This window comes from Triticum urartu, chromosome 1A (assembly GCF_056163025.1).
Source record: "Triticum urartu cultivar PI428250 chromosome 1A, HENAU_Tu73, whole genome shotgun sequence".
Lineage (NCBI taxonomy): Eukaryota > Viridiplantae > Streptophyta > Magnoliopsida > Poales > Poaceae > Triticum > Triticum urartu.
The window spans coordinates 190,054,953-190,074,732 of NC_141873.1; the positions used below are offsets into that span (position 1 = coordinate 190,054,953).

The 19,780-nt window shown below is 42.1% G+C and overlaps 1 protein-coding gene across 2 annotated transcripts; it reads right to left on the reverse strand.

The window, feature by feature from the left end:
- Positions 1-274: 274 nt before the first annotated feature.
- LOC125553552 (retinal-binding protein) lies at positions 275-17,851 on the reverse strand. Of its 2 annotated transcripts, XM_048717327.2 has the most exons (15): positions 17,542-17,851; positions 16,190-16,317; positions 15,973-16,105; positions 15,367-15,523; positions 15,210-15,288; positions 14,940-14,980; positions 14,698-14,814; positions 14,485-14,565; positions 13,807-13,866; positions 13,624-13,675; positions 13,340-13,420; positions 6,268-6,315; positions 2,197-2,232; positions 1,327-1,401; positions 275-611 (listed from the first exon to the last, which is right to left on the reverse strand). In XM_048717327.2, the coding sequence occupies exons 1-15, from the start codon at positions 17,696-17,698 to the stop codon at positions 561-563; spliced, it is 1,296 nt and encodes a 431-aa protein (XP_048573284.1). In that variant the 5' UTR covers positions 17,699-17,851; the 3' UTR covers positions 275-560. The 2 variants fall into 2 exon arrangements, with proteins under 2 accessions (XP_048573284.1, XP_048573296.1); XM_048717339.2 differs by lacking the exons at positions 275-611; positions 1,327-1,401; positions 2,197-2,232; positions 6,268-6,315 and adding an exon at positions 8,000-8,275 and having other exon boundaries at positions 17,542-17,837.
- Between the last annotated feature and the right edge of the window lie 1,929 nt (positions 17,852-19,780).

Here is a 19,780-nt window from a genome sequence, read left to right on the forward strand (position 1 = left end):
CATACTTTTACTTCTACATCTTTCAAGCATGTTCACCGGCATTGTAATGTAGTGGCCCATGTTAAGAACTCTAGTTTGTTGTGTGTTTTCCATTCTGTTCCAGATTGTATCTTGGAGACTTGGTATGACTTTATTGCTTAATCAATAAAATGCCAGACTTCCAAAAGAAAAACATGCTAGCACTTCGTTGAACATTCTCTGCCGTTGCTACTGACTAGGGAGTAAATGAAGAACACTGACTAGGGAGTAAATGAAGACGACTCTTAGATTCAAATGCAAGGTCCAACAGATATTCTGATAAATCGGACAATCAGGAAAATAGGCACATCCATAATTCTGAAATTATAAACACATAAAAAAAAGTAATACTTCTAGTACAGATGCATTCATGCATCAGCAAGTCATCGTAAACATATTTGCACAGAAAGATACATATTCTGCGCTCATACACCAGTGGGCTACCACGTGTAGTTGAAACTTGAGATTAGAATTGCTGCAACACAGTCGGCAAAAGAATAAGGTTACAACATGGTATAAGGGCTTCGGCTGCATCTGCACTGCTACTCTGTCTCGGTGACCGGAGGCACTGCATCCACCTTGTACCGGAGAGTCTGGCATATGCAAATGGAATGGACAATCATTATCAGAAGAGAAGAAAGGTGGGGGGGGGGGGGGGGGGGGTATCTTTTTATGTCCCAGGAGTTGACCAGTTTAATTCCTAGCGTTTTTCTCCTTTTACTCATTTTTGGCCTTTTGCTTTTGTTTCCATATTATTCATATTTTGTGCTACCCAGGCCTTTGGCGATCTTTAATATCCATGATTTAGGGAGTTTCTTCCACTTTTGATGCCCCAGGACTTGACCGGTTTAATTTCTAGAGTTTTTCTCCTTCACCCATTTTTTGCCTTTTGCTTCTGTTTCCATATTCTTCAAATTTTGTGCTACCCAGGCCTTTTGCAATCTGTAATATCCATGATTTAGGGAGTTTCTTCAAAATAGTCGGCAAAAGAAGGGTCATACCATCCATGTCCAGCATGGGTGGTTCCAGCAATAGTCACAGAAACTGAACCTAGTAAACACACTGCCAGTGGGTTTCATAAGCAGTAGTTATTACGAAGCAATATGTGTTAGCCTTATATATTTTATTACTTCATAGTTTAGGCAGAAATTCTAGCAGTCTTGGAGATGAACTGAGATGCTTGCTAGATGCAAATCAGGAAAAGGAGTTACAGTTTCTCCAGGACATTATAAACAAATAGGAAATGGCTAAAAAGTCAAGTCACTAAATATACAAACTGTAAATGATGAACAGGATTCCAATCAATACCTTTTTGAAGAATGTTGAATATGAGTTGTCCCATACAAGCTTGTACGATCCAGCGAAAACAGTGCAAAAGTTACCCTGTGCAGGACAAACGAAATGTTAAGCATTAGAAGAGCAGATACGGGTTTTACTCTTACACCATGGCTGCTAAAAGCTAAAGCAACAGTACTCTTGCCCAGGGTTTTTTCCTGTGCAAGCCGGTCGCATAATTAAAGCAAAAATAGGACAAACATTACCCTGTTTAAATCATTCCCTAGTCAACTGGTTGGGATTGTACATCTAGCAATTTATTAGCAAAACCATATGTTTCCACATTTTTCTGAACCAAAACTGTAGGGGAGCCCCCACAGTAAATTTTATTGCAATATATACAAAACAAATGACTATGACATCAATAATGTTGGATAGAGGTATAAATTTGGGTGGTTGGACAATAGTAATCAACTATGGTGCCTGACTGCACACGTTTCTGATTACCTGATGATGAACCAAAGGTCTAGATCAAGGTGGGATTCATACTTTTGATTGGCTGGTTACCGTTTGCATTAATAATAATACAAACGGCCAACAGACCATGTGGTTCTCTCGCTGTGGCCCATGTTATGACGGCCGAAGATGTATTCCACTAGCCTAAACATGCAAACTGCTATGCTAAGAATAATACTTTGTACTAAAGCTGTGACAATTAATTTGGACCGAAGGGAGTATAAAATTTGACTGATCTGTCGAACACATAAACATGCTAATCCTATAACCTATTAAACCCTTTTTTGGAACTAACTCGCTTTGAATGAAAACTATATTGATTGGACCACAAACCTGAAAAGTAGAATATTTCGAAGCAAAAGAGGATAAGCATTAAAGTGAACTCACTTGGTCAGCTTCATAACGTCGGTAGGGAAGAATCAACTGGAAAACATATACATTCATTAGAGAAAACAATTAACACATATGAAGGTCAAAATAAATTTATAGAACATGTATATGGAACAGTCAGAATATCGCTGCTTCCGAAGTCCCACGACTCCCGACGTTCCGAGCCTTACAAGGTTTCTCGGACTCCGAATCGCAACCCCCATTTCGGAAGTCAGTTCTAAGGCGGGGGTAGGGGGGACTCTTGAGTTTGTTCAAGTGGGGCGTGAATGAGTTACATGCCCATGGGGAGCTATTTATAGCATAGGGATCGTTGACAAATGACAAAGGCTACCCTTGAGATGAGGAGGTGGGAGGGTAGAAAGAGGTAATCTTTGGTCTATGAGTCAATGGGATCCTAGTGGGCTAGGAGGGAAATTGTGGCCCATGGGAGGAGGAATTCCCTCCACCATAGCTTTCTGGCTTGGGCTCCATCTTTGACTTAGTCTTTTATCTTCTCTTCTTCCATCAACTTGTTGACCATGAGGGCTCAGTTGGACCTTTGTTGACCCGGGCGGCTTGCTTCAGCTCATGGAGCTTGCTTAGACTTTTGTTGACCACCTTGGACTTGGGTTGAACATCTTTGTGGGTGGCATGTAGGACTCGGGTGGGACCCCGGATATAATTTTAGCTATTCTCTCAACACATATTCTCTTGTATAGGATCTTGCAGGCATATGTATCTAACAAAGACAATGACTGGTTTTTAAAGCCACAGGCAACCTGTCCGCTACTAGGTAAACAAACATATAAAAGCTAGTTCAACTTGATGTGTGATTCTGAATACTTTTCATTGCAAAATGGAAATGCTCAAGTTTCTTCCGAGATAACAACTAGCCAACTGATTAATCATTTAAGTAAGGGAAACACTTCTAATCAGTAGTCTGATAGGGAACTTCTTCAGAGTTGTCCTGTGCCGTTGATGCTTTCCTAATCCCATGGCTTATACTCTAAGCAAACTGCCCAAATTAATGCCCCGAGGAAATCTCGCCTGCCCCATCCTAAACACCTGATTACGTCACATGTTCGACCCATCCACCCTACCCGTGTGGCATCACCCGGGCAAGCGCATCCTCAAGCTCGCCGACCTCCCTCGTCGCGACAGCTACCTCCGCCACCACCGCAATCCGCCTCAGGCCCCAGAACTCTATGACGTCAACAACTGCTCGAGGTAGCCGCTGCAGCAACCCGCCCATGTCTGCTCCGCCAAGCCCTGCTCTCACCGCCGACGGCGCCGCCCCCATTGCCAGCCCGCTTCCCCGTCAGATCCTGCTCCTTCACCATTCATCCCGCCGCGCTGGTTCGCCTTTTCGGCTTGGCAAAGAAGCTGCACACGTATCCCAGCCATTGTGCCCCTGGCATGTACTCACCTGAACTAGGGTTTGATTCTTTTTTCACCACTTGATTTGATTCGCATTACTCTGGATGCAATACTTGGTTTGATTAATTTGTGTATCTGTGTTACATCCGATGTGTAATGGATCACTATTTAATCTACGAAATTTGGTTAATTTCTTATGCAAATGAAATTAATATGATTCCCAATCTTGCCGAGTAATATTAGTTTCGATCTGATTTCAAATTTCCATGCTTGCATCCAAGTTTAGATCTGTTCTTAACTACTATGTTAGTGCTTCTTAGTTCTGTAGTCTAAATTGCTATACATATGCTTCTGGACCCTATATATTTTGCTTCCAAATGACAAAAGTTACAAAAATCAATATGTTGATGAGTCAAAAACATCCGTCCCCTTGGTGGCCGGACATTATAGTTTTGCTTCAGTGGTAATTTTTCTATGCTTCAATCTGAACCGGCTGTCTGTAAGAACATCTTCTATGTATCTTCTGTATAGCATATTTTCATCCAACCGCAACAGGAACTTCCAATATGACAGTACATTTGCTTCTAAGGTTTCTGCATAAAGCTTCCTTGCCTGCTGATACTGAATTCATCATTTTTTTGCTTCTCCTGCTTATAACCATAGGAAAAGTTCATGCTCCCATATAATACTACATCTTTCTCCGTTGTAGATGCTTTGCTTCTATACAACCATGCTAGATTTTTTTAAAATTGTTGTTGTAACATGCTTTCATTTCTTATGTTTTCAGCTGACCCGGGATAATGAAGCATTTGAAACCTTAGTGTATGCTGAAGAGCCCTTATGTGGCATGCTGGTTGAAAGATGTTATCTTAGGTCTTCGTACTTATTGGGCTTCCAAACTATACCTCATATGCTTCTTCGGTCTAGGTAGAATGCTTCCATGCTTCATGTTGTTTTTCTTAAATCGTTGTTTTCATTTTTATCACCATTGTAATATTCCATGCATCCTAATTATGCTACACACGTTTCTTTGCTCTAGGTAGTTTGCTTCCATAGTTCATGCTTCTACCTTTTTGTGTTTATTGGCACCATTTAAATTTAAAGAAAGCCCCATGTATGGTGTGAAAGATTGACTCATTGCTTTTTATGTAAGCCATGCTTCCTACTTTCATGTTATGAATATGTTGCCTACAACATATAATTTTCTCTTCACCTCAATTTTATTATGCTTCCATTGCCTATCATGTATGTTGTGATAGATTAAATTGTTGCTTCGTGTTGTGCAGATGCTTTGCGCCGAACGATTCCAACCATGTATCACTAGTTTCTTAAACATGTTGTATTGTCCTCTCCTCATGATGTTGACGGTGTCGATCTCAAGGCGGTGGAGGAGGTGGTAGAGACATGGGCGGAACCGCGATTAAGGCTTCCCTTGAGGATGGCGTTTTCCTAAGTACTCCACTGACATGACGACGTGGACGCATTGCGGCACACGCTAGAGCGTGTGAGCTCTAGCTCACGCGACCATCAAACCAAGCGATCAATCGGTTGCAGTGGCAGCCCTGCTGCTTGCTGTCACCACAATGGCGACAACTTTCATTTCGTGATTCTTCGCCTACACATTCCCTATCGTGCAGCCGCGGCCCAAGACAATGCCCTCGCTTCCTATACGTCTTAGTCTCTTAGACATGGACCTTGGATAAGATTTATTTTTTCTGTTTTAATTGTATTAGGCTTTTACGTGGATGGAAGCAGATTCCTTTTTCTTTAGAAGCAATTTTGTGTTCGTTTGAAAACAATCTAGTTGCTACCGTGGAAACCATTTTATGTTTGAGTGGAAGCATATTTAATTGTTGACCATTGATGCAAATTTCCTTTCAGTGGAAGCAAATTTTCTGGTTGCCAGAAACAAATTCTTGCTTCATTGGAGATACAGAGTAAACATTTATAATGAGCACATATTTCCTAATGAATTTGTGTTAGACCAAAACTACTTTGGCTACTGTTTGTTGAAGCAAAATTATATTGAGTTTATGGAAGCACATATGTGGGAAACAAATCATATGAAGAAAACAAAAGTATCAATCCTGGAAGGTCTCATAGATGGACGCACTAGATCGGAAGCAAATTGGAATCAAACTTTGATTCCGTGCAGTCTGAGGGCTTCACGTTTCAGGATTAACATAATCACAGGAGAGTTTAGCGAGAGTGTGTGTGTGCTAACCAGAAGCAGTTATAAGCAGTTATTAGGAAGCAATCAAAGAGCCAACCAGAAGCAGTTATTAGGAAGCAATCAAAGAGCCAACCAGAAGCAGTTATTAGGAAGCAATCAAAGAACCATGCACGGCCTAGTACTGGATCCAACGGCCGTCTTACATCTCATCCTACGGCTTAGCACTAGTCTGATAGGAAGCAAGGATCGGTAGTCTGATTCCTAGTGCTTCCTTTTAAGTAATTTGAGGTATAGGTGTGCCAGTTACAAAGTAGTTTTTTTAACTACTAAAAAGACAACAATCAGCACTATTTAATCATTAGAAACTAGCTTCGAATCTAAGCACCAAACCATGATAACTACTGCAGTCATACTACTACTAATTGAATTAATATCATCAATATCCACAAATGACAAACTGTAGATATCTTCAGGATATTTCATTTCCTTTTGTGAACAGAAAAAACATAGTCACATTATCCCAAAATTTAAAAACCTACCGTTTTCTCCTGTGACGGGCTTATGTACTCCACATGAAAGCCAATATCCTGTCCAGGTAAAAGTTTTCACTTCAGAATTGTAAGAACACAAATCACATACAACAGTGAAGAGAAATGTACATCAAACTGCCAGTTTCTGAAGGTGAAATAACAATATCATTCGCAATTTATTTTTTTCAGTCAAGTTTGAAGGATTGAAATGAGAAAAACGGGAACTTTTCCTAGAAAGTCAGAACAAATAATACTTAATACCTACTCCCTCTGTAAACAAATGTGGGACGTTTACGCAGTTTAATTAACGTCCTACATTTGTTTACAGAGGGAGTAATTATTTGTTGCAACGGACTTAAGTGAGATGACCAATGGGTTTTTCCTATTTGGATAGGACCAAGATGACTTGAAAGTGCATCTAGGCCCCTAATGATATTTTGGTATTGATGACACAATTATAGGGAGTAATGTGTTTGTTAATTGCATTGTCAGGTTTTAGTCCCCTTTATGATGATTGTCGAGTCATCGGCGACAACCCAAAAGGAATAGATCTAGTCATAGAAGCCCAGAGGTTTCGAGAAGGCTCTATTTTATTTTCGTTGAGTTGGTAAGGATCCCGCACTATTACGAGAGGATGTGTTTGGTGAAGAGTCTTGGTCAAAATGACCAACATTTTTGCTAGAACAAAAGGAACCAAAGCCAAAAAGCCCAAATACCCTCAAGAATTTCTCCAAAAATCAAAGGAAATGAGATTGGGGGATTGGGAAATCTGATGCGGAGCATCCCACGGCCATTCCCATGGATATTCCATCACCACCGCAAACACGAGGCGGACCAATGACGAGAGCCCACGCACGTGCCATCGAAACCGAGGTTACCTCTTTCCTCTTCGAGCTTCCTTTGAGCTCATGTGAGAAATGACTTCTACCTCAAGTGGAGACTTTATGCATGCTTAGGTATCAGGAGAAGACCATGGAGAAGCAAGGAAGGATCAGCAAGTCCACGGGGAGCCACAAGAGGAAGGAAGAGAAAGTCCAAGACGCGAAACACCGGAGGCTCTCCCGACACCCCGGGTGCCCGGACAAATGGACTTCCGGCCACCAGAGGGCAAAGTTTCTGGACACCGCGGGTGCCCGGACCTTCCTCCCAGTCGACCACCCCGGTTGCCTAGACCACCCCGACCATGCCTGCGTGCATTAGGGGCAAATGACCCTTGTACTCCTGCTTTTCCCGCCAAATCTTCCCTAGGCTATAAGTACTAGTCCCCCAGCTCAAAATTAGGGTTAGCAAAGTGTATGAGACTATCTAGAGAGAGCTTTGCTCATCTACCACTCCTCTTGGAGATCAACACCTCCTAGGAGAAGATCCCAAGTGGATATCAAGACCTCTTGGAGAAGACTATCATCAAGACCCCACCTCCTTTGGAGTGGGAAGAACCTTACCTTTGTGCTATTTTCCCTTGATTGTTCTTGTATACTTGTGGATCTCATGTATGCTATTCTAGTGGATGTGTGATTTGGGTTTGTTTGAGTGATTTCCTCTTGTTGTTCTTGTTGTTCATCCCTTTTCCCCCTTCCAAGTGTGAAAAGATCATCCATTAGGGTTCCACCCTACATCAAAATCTTTCTCCAAAGTACATATGGAAGAAATACTCAAGAGGTAACCCTATCTGAAGTGGGAAGGGGTATTTATAGTGTGGAGAAGAAAGTAGCCATTTTCTGCAAAATTGCACATCCAGGTGTTATGGGAACAACTTGTAATTCCACGGTGCCATAGGCCAGTATGTATACATGTACAAGTGTAGGAAATGTGCAGAAATTCCCTTATACAACAGGGAAAATACAAAAGCTACACAACACTATTATAACTCTAACACCCCTCTTAAACTCATGCGGGTCAACAACACTGAGTTTGGAGAGATAAAAGCCATTATGCTCTAGTCTATGCCTTCATGAAGAAATCCACCAACTGTAACTCGGAAGACACATACTGAAGAGCAATCATCTAATCCTGCACACTGGAGCGCACAAAGGAACCATCAACACCATATGCTTGGTGAGCTCATGCTTCGCAGAGTCGTGTGAATACTAATAACACATGTACTGTTGAAAATAAGAGGAATGGGTGTAGCGACAAACAAAATCCTCAAGCAACCACCGTAGCCAAGTCAGCCCTTCTGTTAGAAGAGCCATAGCACGCAACTCAGCCTCTGCACTCAAATGAAAACTGCAATCTGTTTCTTCGTCTTGCAGGCAATGAAAGAACCACCAAGAAAAACACAGTAAGCAAAAAGGGGTTGTCAATCCGAAGGATCGCTAGCCCAAGTAGCATCCAAATAGGCCTAAAGATGGAACGAACTAGAGGGTAGAAAAAAGAGATAGTGAGAGAGAGTCCCACAAAGATACTGTGAAACACAAAGGAGGTGCCAGTAGTGGACCAAAGTGGAGCAGAGACATACCGACTCAAAATGTGAATGGGATGAGGAAATATCCAAATGAGTAACAGCTAGATAGACATGGGATGAGGAAATATCCAAATGAGTAACAGCTAGATAGACAAGACTCTCAACAAGATAACGGCAGCGCATCAGGTCAAACAGAGAGTCACCGTCGGAAGCACGGAGGTGGACGTTGAGTTCCATCGAAGCCTCAAAAGCGCTCATCAGTAAGAGCAACACGAGCAATAAGATCGTGAATATACTTCTCTTTTGAGAGCCATTAGAGGCGGAAGAAACCTCAATCCAAAGAAAGTAGCGAAGAGGACCAAGATCAAACATAAGAAACTGCTCACTACGACGAGCCTTCACAAAGGCAATGTACTTAGAGTTGTCGCCAGTGATGATCATGTCGTCGACATATAGAAAAAGAGTCCGACCACGAGAGGTAGGGTGGACAAAAAGCGTGGGATCATGAGCACTCGCCGAAAAACCAGCCGCAGTCACCATTGAGACGAAATGCTCAAACAAAGCACGAGGGGCTTGCTTAAGGCCATAGAGAGAGCGGCGAACACTGCCTACCATGCCATCATGAACAGAATAGAATACCCGGGTGGTGGTGGTGGCTGCATGTATACCTCCTCAGGCAACTCACCATTAAGAAAAACATTCTTGACATCAAGCTGAGAGACAGACCATTGGCGAATAGAAGCCACCGTGAGAAGGGTGCGAACAGTTCTCATCTGGGCCACAGGAGCAAATCTCGTTTTAGTCACAACCATGCTCGTCGACGGCTCCCCCGACGCCTCCCAGTTACAGCACCTCGTCAAAGATGACATCACGGGAGATGTGCACGTGCTTTGAGGCGGGGTTATACATCATGTACACCTTGGAGCCGGTCTCGTAGCCGATGAAGACCATGGGTGAACTCCGATCATCGAGCTTCAGATGAGGGTGCGCCATCTTGACGTGGCCTACACACCCGAAAACACGAAGGAAATGTACATCAGGCTTCACACCGTGCCACGCCTCGTACGGTGTCATGTCGTCGACGCTTCGAGTAAAGGACCAATTGAAGATGAAGACGGCCATGAGCATCGTCACCCCCCAAAACATGTTGGGCGCCATGCCGAGTATGGTCTGGTTTCATCGCTTGACGACACCGTTCATCCACAAACAGATGGACAAACGGAAGTGGTGAACAAGTTTTTGGGTAATCTGATCTGTTGCATTTGTGGAGAAAGAAAGGGACAATGAGATTTGGCTCTATCTCTTGCAGAGTTCTCCTACAATAACTCCAAGCATAGATCCACAGGAAGGAGTCCTTTTTCCATTGTCTACACTAAAGTTCCAACACATGTGGTGGACCTGGTGAAGCTACCATCAAGAGGAAACTCAAAATCAGCATTGTCCTTTGCTGATAATTACACCGAGTTATTTGAAGAGATTCGTGGTGTTCTGGAAGCACAAAATCAGAAATATAAACAACTTGCTGATTGCAAAAGGAGGCCAAAATCATTCCAAGTTGGTGATAAGGTGATGGTCTACCTCCGAAAAGAGAGGCTGCCTTTAGGTGTTAAGGGGAAGCTTAGGCAGCAAAGGTATGGGCCCTTCTCTATCATGAGGAAGATAAATGATAATGCTTATGTGATAGATCTCCAAGCGACATGGGCATATCCAACATTTTCAATGTTGCAGACTTTGACTCCCTACCATCCAGAAGAAGCGCTCTATGAAGATAACTCGAGGGCAAGTTCCAAACAACACTAGATGAGAAAAAAAATCGTATGTCAGATTTGTTTGGCTACTTCTAGATGCTTCCACTCTAGTGTAGTATTTCTTTTCTTTTCTTTTTTATCCTACCTACTGTTTTCTAGAATCTTCTAGTTGTGAGTAGCTATGAGTAGAATGGTGAAACTTAAATAATGTTTTCTAGAGTATACCAGCTATAAGTAAAAGTATGTGAAGGCTTCCCAAAGCCCTATATATAGAGGTCCTCACCTCTACTTTGAACCAGACTATGTACCCACTACCTATAATAAAACTTGTTGTTCTTATCTAAGATCTTGGAGTAGATCTTGTGCTCTAGGAGTTCTGGATTCAACTCTTGCTGCCATATCGGCCTACATTCGCCTCTAGAGTGATATCTAGCACAATACGTTGAAGTAGTTCCTTCATCACTTGTGTTGTACACATTGTAGCAGCAAGGTGGATTTGCTCCTCCACAACCTTTGTGCTGCTTCAACGACACCCTACAATCATGCCAGTGACGCACATACGGCATCCTCCTGGCCTAACTAAAACAGCCTAAAAAATCGCTAACAGAACAACTCGATAAAAGGGCTGCCATGGCAGACTTTAGAGCAAGTATAATAGGGTGACATAAGCGGGCTATAAGGATTGCCACCTCAGAATTATGATGATGTGGAGGAGAGGGGAGAGGAGAGAGAAGAGGGATGGGCTGTAAACTTGTATCCAGCTGCAGCACGAGCTCCAATACACTTTGTGAGAGAAGAAGGTGGGGTCAAGCATTAACTACATAGTGTATAGAGCCAACAACTATTATATGAATGGGCTTTTAGGTTGGCTATAAATGAGGTGGCACAAAGATAGAGCTAGCAGTCGGCTATATTATTAATCTTGCTCTTATTTGTCTGCCCTCGAGGAAAGGTTTAAGCCCACAACCAAGTACTCCTACTACCTTAACAGGTTTGACTCTGGATTTTGGCTTATTAGCTTTGAATAAAGTGATTATAGATAGTCCAGATGTTCATAGGAAGTCTGATGGTTATACATGTCTCCCTTGGAGAAAACCAAGTCCCAACAAAGCACATTACCCTCATCAAGGACATGTAACAATTGTTTGAACAAGTGGTGGCGACACTAATGACTTCCCGGTTAAAATAGAACTGCACCAAGGGTCAGCTTTGAGCCCTTATCTTTTTGGTTTGCTGATGGATGAGGTCACAAGTGATATACAAGGACATATCCCATGGTGTATGCTCTTTGTGGATGATGTGGCGCTAGTCGGTGATAGTCGGAAGGGGGTCAATAGAAAGTTAGAGCTATGGAGACAAACCTTGGAATTGAAAGGTTTTAGGCTTAGTAACTAAAACCAAGTACATAAGGTGTGGTTTCAATACTACTAGGCGCGAGGAGGAGGTTAGCCTTGATGGGCAGGTGGTACCTCAGAAGGACACCTTTTGATATTTGGGGTCAATGCTGCAGAACGATGGTGATATTGATGAAGATGTGAGCCCTCGAATCAAAGCCGGATAGATGAAGTGGCGTCAAGCTTCTGGCATTCTCTGTGACAAGAGAGTGCCACAAAAGCTAAAAGGCGGGTTCTGGTGATTCAACTCGCAATGTTGTATGATGCTGAGCGTTGGTCGACTAAAAGGCGACATGTTTCAACAGTTAGGTGTACTGGAGATGCCGGATGCGCATGTTGAGATGGATGTGCGGCCACGCAAGGAAGGATCAGGGCCAGAATGATGATATACGGGATAGAGTTGGGGTAGCACCAATTGAAGAGAAGCTTGTCCAACATCGTTTGAGATGGTTTGGGCATATTGAGCGCAGGCCTCCAGAAGCTTCAGGGCATAGAGACAGCTAAAGCATGCTGATAATGTTGAGATGTCAGGGTAGACCAAACTTGACATGGGAGGAGTCCGTAAAGAGAGATCTGAAGGACTGGAATATCACCAAAGAACTAGCCATGGACAGGGGTGCGTGGAAGCTAGCTATCCATGTGCCAGAACCATGAGTTGGTTGTGATATCTGATGGGTTTCCGCTCTAGCCCTACCCCAACTTGTTTGGGACTAAAGGATTTGTCGTTGTTGTTGTATTAACATACCTTACAAAGTATAGTGTTGGATAGAACTATCATGGTTGTTAGAGATGGAACTACACACGGAAGAGTTTAATAAATATAAAACATGTAATCATTTTGTTAATATATTAACATATATACTCCCTTCGTTTCTTTTTACTCCGCATATAAGATTTGTCTAAAATCAGATTTATAGTAAAAATACCAACATTGATAATACAAAATCAATATCACTATATGCATCATGAAATTAATTTTCATATTGTATGACTTAAGTATTGTGGATGTTGATATTTTTACTATAAAGTTGGACAAACTTTTATGAAATTTGACTTCAGACAAATCTTATATTCAGAGTAAAAAGAAACGGAGGGGACACATACAATAATAGTTTTAATTGTAAGTCATATTTTTAAGGACAGTATGTGCGGTTCACGGGGAGGCGGCGCATAAGGAGCACTAGCCATACCACAGGGCATACTCAGGAAAGGAGTCGGCACAATGCATATATATCTCCGTAGTTGGGTTAGTTGGATGAATATCTTTGTACCTGGATAGCTCCGGCATGATCTTAACAGATTGGTTACATCAGACTATATAAACACAACATTGTCATATCTTTGCATAAAGTAATTAAATAAGGAAGTCCCCGGTACCCACGCTCATGCTCACTAAGCTATTGAAAACACATAGAAGTATAACACAGCAATCAAAACAGTTAAAATCAACTCCAAGTAGCATAAAGATTATGACTACACAATAGGAAATTGCTAATCATTTTGTGTTTCTTGGCAGTAGGGGTTGGACAGAGTACCAGCAGTGTGCTGAGGGCCCCTTGTTGCAACGAGAAATCCCATGCAATATATGAGTTGACAGCCTCAACACTTAAAATAACCTGTAGAATAATGATTGACAGAACATAAGTATTTTGAAACCCTAAAAGTCACAAAAAACAGCTAAAAGATGTTCCAAACTAATATTCAAATATTTAGGTAACTGTAAACCAAATTTGCATTTCATACTCCCTCCAATCCAAAATAGGTGTCGTGGTTCTTCATTAATGAGCCAAAAAAAAACTGTGTCCAACTAAAATGGTACCTCATGTGTCTTTCCCGCTGGAATAATGGTTTCTCGGTACTCATCGTTTTTCCTACATGAAGTGTAAAAACAAGAGTCTTTCAGTTCTGAAAGCCCTTCCAAAACTTCTCCATGCTTCGTAGCGAGCTAATGCTAAATAAGCACAGCAAAATGCATCAAATTTGCACTGAATCGAGTAAGTACCTCGAATCAGCACCTGCATCCTCAGCAGATATGAAGAATGGGGCATTCACAAAAACCTCACTGCAATGGTTTCTCTCAGCAGTTAACAGATTGTTAAGTGTTAACAGTCATAAATAGAAGTAAGAAATTCTGCATGCCATATATTAGGATCTATTCAGGCTGAGGCTGGTGAACCTGCATTGCATGATCAGCATCTAACTTCCTACAGTAGATTAGACTTCTTCGTGTTATTTATAGGTTACATTTGATAATTATTTGCTGAAATCAGTAGGCACCAAATGCAGGTTAACAAGTGCATGGTTTTGATACAATAAAGTAGGTCGACAACAAAGATGCTAAGATCAAGTTAACAAGTTAAACAATGTCTCAAAGTAAAACGCTCAGAGCAAAAAGAAAAGAAATAGCTATTAGGTTCAAAATGTATCAAAACCATGTGAAGAAGCAGGAAGCCAAACTTATTGAATCTTGTAGCCCACAGAAATAAGGTTGTACAATATTATGTATTTCTTCTTTGAATCCAAGTATTTGCAGAGTATGAATAGAAGATGATTGCGAGTTAAAATTTTAAACGTATATGTGAAGCACTAGTATGGAACATGGGAACATAGAAAATCAACATACTATTGTTAGAGCGTAACAACTGTTAGCTAGATAAGGTTGATAATGAAATTATAGTACCCGATGAATGTAGTGAACTTCCCAAATTCCTCGGTGTATATAACCACTGCCTGCTGCAACACAGCAATGTCATCCTTCCCTCTGTTTATTTTTTAAATAGAGTTTCAGAGTTATTAGAATTAAAAGGGGCATATGCAAACAGAGCTAATTCCCGCAAGATATTCTATGGCTAGTTAAAAAGTGTATACTCTTTTCAAATAAAAACTCGCTCACATTTTCTTCTGTCCATATCGTGCCAAAGAGAGATGTAGATACAACCGAACTGCAAGCACCAGTTTTGTAAGTGTGTATAGTGCTGGCCCGTAGCGTTCTCTTTGCACTTCCATAGGTCTGACGAGAAAATTCAATAGAAAGAAATGTCATCAATAATAAGTACATTCAATATTTGTCCTTCACTCCATGTACATGGTAGTACATGCTAACTTGTGTTACGATAAAAATAGTAGCATGCATACCCATTAGCATCATTTATTTGTCGAATAAAATCCAATAACACCTGCAATGGTCAGCACAAGAAACTGATTGTTACTATGCCACCATGTAACATTGCATTCTAAAAGGAGTAATAATAACTACTTAAGGGAACATTCAACAATTTACATCTTGATAATAATATGCCAATATTAGATGGAATGAAATTCGTAACAATCCAGTGTTATCTCAAATTTAGAATAACGATCATCATCATCAAATATGGTGAATATGAATTGAACAATTTGGCTAACCTGTGGAACACCAACCAAGTACCTAACAAGTGTCTTATATACACCTGTTGCAGAACCAAGCTGCGCTAATTGCACCCGCCTACATACCAAAATGGAAAATAATTATAAATTTATTGATAATGAAAATTTGTAGACCGATAAATGAAAGGAGAAGAACCTATCCATTTGCTGCTTCCATAGCAATGCATATCTATCATGAATGCTTCCACCAGAACTAACTACAGCATCAACCTCCGCTTGCTTATTTCTCTCAGAGCGTTCTCGCTGTTGCCTGATCAGTGTACCGCGGAAGTCTTGTGGCATGTATGTCATAACTACAGATGTTGTAAATGCAGGTCAAATACCAAATGATAAGGCAATTAACATGACAAAAGAAGTACTGTTTTACTATACAAATTTCAGTTCCAGAAATCAATAGTTCAAAAATGACAGGAAGGCAACATGGTACAGACTCGTCACAAAATAGAACAAGATATATCATAGAGCATATCACAGTAAGCTAGTTGGTCTAAAAAATATCATAGTAAGCTAATATTTGGGACTGTGAGATTAACAACTGAGGAAAATCTCAGGAAACAGTGAAGGGCTCCAGGGAAATTATATGGGAAGGAGATTCAATCATCTATGTCCAGGACATGCTAGAAAACAACCAGTACAAAACTATTGGGTGCACAGTAATACAAGTTTTAATGGGTAATTGTATCTTTTACCTCTATTTATGAAACAGTTAACAGTAAAGTAAGCAGAAGGAAAGAATGTCAACCTGTATTGAAAACATTATCGGCATTTTTTAGCTGAAACTGTTCCAACTTCTTCAACATCTCTTTCAATTTAGTTTCACAATCATCAAGTGTGGAAACTATCTCAGCGTCTTCTAGTGTGGACTTCTGTTGAAGCTGGTCGCAAGCACATGACAAATGTTAGCTACAAAATTGAAAGGTAGGAGTCATCCTTGAAGCAAGATTCAGAACTAAACTTACAGCAACGGGACGACGAGATTTATTAAGCAGAAACAGAATCTCTTCCATCTGTTCTCTGTTCTTCCACATGTTCTCATCTATTTTATGGGCAGGTACACCAGATGCCTCTTGTTCCAAGTGCTCCTCCTCTTCGACATGCAAAAAAGATAGATTTATCATGTCAGAACAATACTTGCTTCAGAAAGATCACCCAAGCAATGTTCTATAATTAGCAAGCCAAAGAGTCGCAGCTGATGTCCTAGTGAAAATCTACTTCTCTTCTTAGATAGTAAGGTACAATATGAAATGGTTTTAATCTTAGTGTTAACCCTTACACATTCGTAAAACTTCTGCTAACAACACCCTGCATGGATTTACAACAGACGTCGCAAGAAACCAACGCATGAGATCTGCCACTGATAACTTATGCTAGCATGCATATTTCTCTATCTTTAATGGGACTTGACCTTTTTCTTGGACTAAGTTCATCTTGCTTTTTCACTGATCGTCTCACTGATAAGTGGGATCGGTACCAGTATGTCAACTAAGTGGCCAAAACGTATTCATTCAGGATTTACGGCCAAAATGGAAATCTCCATTTCAAAATGTTAATTACAAAACCATTGTCCCTGCTCCCAATTTCCCGCCTACTTTCCCTTTCTAAGAGAGTTACATTTGTTTTTTCCACTGCTAATGTGAGCACTCACCGTACAAGTACAGGGGATTTTCCCTTCATATTTCTAATAATTTATTTTTGTTGTTTGTCTTAACTAAAATTAACCATATGGCACCCTTTGTAATGCACAGGTCTTTTACAGGTAGATAGCATACAATCTTACTACAGAGATGAAACATAAATGGCTTCCAGGACTAATGAGCAGCACCCGAATGTAACAAATTAGACGCCCCTGTCAAACCAAACATCCACGCGGCTAACAAAAGCACTATAGAAAGGCCAATTATAATTAGTGCATGCCAAGGATCAAAACCTGCTGCAGTTTCAGCTTCTAAGACTAAACTTTCAAGTCAATTAGTACAAGATAACAGCACTAGTTACTAGTTAGCCACTAACCAAATTCTGCATATAATGGGGAAAAAGAACCGAAAACGTACAAACCCTGAGAAGCATACCCACCTCAGTTATTGTGCTGGCAATAACTGATTTTAATCGTTTTGAGTCTGGCTAGACCGAAGAAAGGGAAGCAGCCTCCAATTTCTAGCATGCCCCCGAGCAGGAAACTACCCGCACTAGAAGAACCGAACAAGATTACTGTACCCATTCCACTCTTCAGGAATCGTAGTAAGATCAAAGGTAGCAGCAGCGGGGTCGAGAAGCAAGCGAATCGCAGCGAGGCATCAGATAAAGCGCTCACCGGGGGAGAAGGGAGAGGCGGCGGCGAGTTCGGCGGACAGAGCGCGGAGGCGGGCAGCGAGGGCGGTTACGCCGTCGGGGATAGGGGGCAGCGGGTACTTGTCGTAGTAGCGCGCGAGGTAGTCCCGCGTGATCGGCACCAGACCCTCTGTCGTCATCTCCGTTGGCAAGATTGGAGAGCAACGGGGACGAGTTCGCCGGCGGTAGGTGGAGGTGATGTGGGAGGAGAGGAAGGAAGGGGAGGCAGGAAGGGCACGTGAAATAGACGTGCCGTTGGAACGGTGGGTATGGTAACCGGGCGGTGGAGAGGTTGGTGCCGTGGTTGGTTGGTTGCTTGCCTTCAAGAGAGCGGAGACCTGGGAAAGTTCTGTACTCGAATTTGACCACTTTCACTGTGTGTTTGAGACGCCAACTTCCTCACTAAGGCTTAGCAAAGTATTATATAAACCAAAATATCAAAAACTACAGTAATTTGCCTGTAGATGTGAGATACCATAGTTTTATCAAAACAGAGTATTTTGCAGTATTCACAATACATAAAACCAGTTTGGCTGCCGCATAACGCTGTAAATTTTGTTGTTTAGCCGTTGTGTTTAAGCACTCAGCAGCTTTGTTTTTAAAAAAGAGGTTTGGGGTTTTTTTTATGCAGAGAAAAAATTGCAATTTGCCCAATACTACAATATTAAAAGCATAATTGTTATGGGCAACCAAACAACTCATTGTAGATAAAACTATAGTAATCTCAAAAACTGTAGTATTCTCAAAATACTTAGAAAATATTTTGCTATCAAACAGGGCCTAAATTGGTTCGCCCCAAGGTACAGTGGTCTACGGACCGCAAGGAGACCTTGCATGGTACTTGGCGACTTCAACATGATACTATGTGCCTTGAAGAAAAGCAACATGAATCTCAACCTGTAAGGGCTCGTTTGGTTTGGTTCACGGAGAAAACCCAGGTATCTCGGCCCAATCCCAGGGATAGAAAAGCACGTGCTAACCTCTCCCAGAGAATTCTGAAGGGCCATTTGGCCAAGGCCCAAGTCAGGGAAACTTTGGCCCTCCCCCGCCGAATCCCGGGGACGAGAAAACACCAGTCACGACTCATGGGAGAAGTCCCTCGTTTCTTTCGCTCCCTCTGTTCGCAAAGCACGTCGCCGTCTCGCTCGATCTTTCCTTGTCCCTCCCGCCGGCCACCTCGATTGGTCGCCCCCTCCTCTTCCCTCTGTTCCAAGCTCTCCTCACCGAGGAACAAAGAAGACGAGGACCTGCTCAAGCCCCTCCACTGCATCCAATTGGCTGGATCCGCATCTCCGGCGGCTGCTAGCTCCAGCGGCGAGATCTGGTGTGATGCATCCGATGGACTAGATCCGCATCTCCGGCGGCTGCTAGCTTCGGCGGCGAGATCTGGTGTGCTGGTGACTGCTTCACACGTATCGACGTCAAGATGAATCTGAGCAAAATTTCCCCCGCTCCTCCCAAATGGCGATGCAAAATTTCCCTGGGCTTTTCATTTTGCCAGGAATTTTCAGTCCGGGGAAGCTCTACCCCGAGTACATCTCCCCCAGCAACCAAACAAGGCCTAAGGGTAGGGATAATAGCGGTGGAATCGATCTATTATAACTCTCTGAAGCAGTAGCTGGTACAGATCGAATTACAGATGGGGGAATTGTTCATGCGAGAAGAACTAGGGTAAGATAGTCGCCACCGTCCGGTTCCGTGATGTAACGCCCTCGATGCGGCTATATCTCCCACATGTCGAAGCACGACTTAGAGGCATAACCGCATTGAAAACAATGTCGCAAGCGAGGTAATCTTCACACAACCCATGTAATACATAAGGGAAAGAGATACATAGTTGGCTTACAATCGCCACTTCACACAATACATGAATAAAGCATTACATCATCCAAATACAATCAGGGTCCGACTACGGAACCAAAATAAAAGAAGAATCCCAAATGCGACAAAGGTCCCCGATCGACCCCAACTGGGCTCCACTACTGATCAACTAGAACGAAACAAAACAAAGGACAAGATCTTCATCGAGCTCCTCCTGAGCTGGGTTGCGTCATCTGCACGGACTCATTGGCACCTGCAATTTGGTTTTGGAAGTATCTATGAGCCACGGGGACTCAGCAATCTCGCACCCTCGCGATCAAGACTATTTAAGCTTATGGGTAAGGTAAAGGTATGAGGTGGAGCTGCAGCAAGCGACTAGCGAGAAGAGAAGGCAAAAGCAC

Excerpts from the sequence above, each read along its gene's own strand:
- LOC125553552 (XM_048717327.2), bottom strand. The coding sequence starts at position 17,698 with ATGACGACAGAGGGTCTGGTGCCGATCACGCGGGACTACCTCGCGCGC. Across the intron at positions 14,566-14,697 it reads CGATATGGACAGAAGAAAAT|AGGGAAGGATGACATTGCTG; the intron begins GTGAGCGAGTTT and ends AAAAATAAACAG. Across the intron at positions 6,316-13,339 it reads GGGCCCTCAGCACACTGCTG|GATATTGGCTTTCATGTGGA; the intron begins GTACTCTGTCCA and ends TTACCTGGACAG.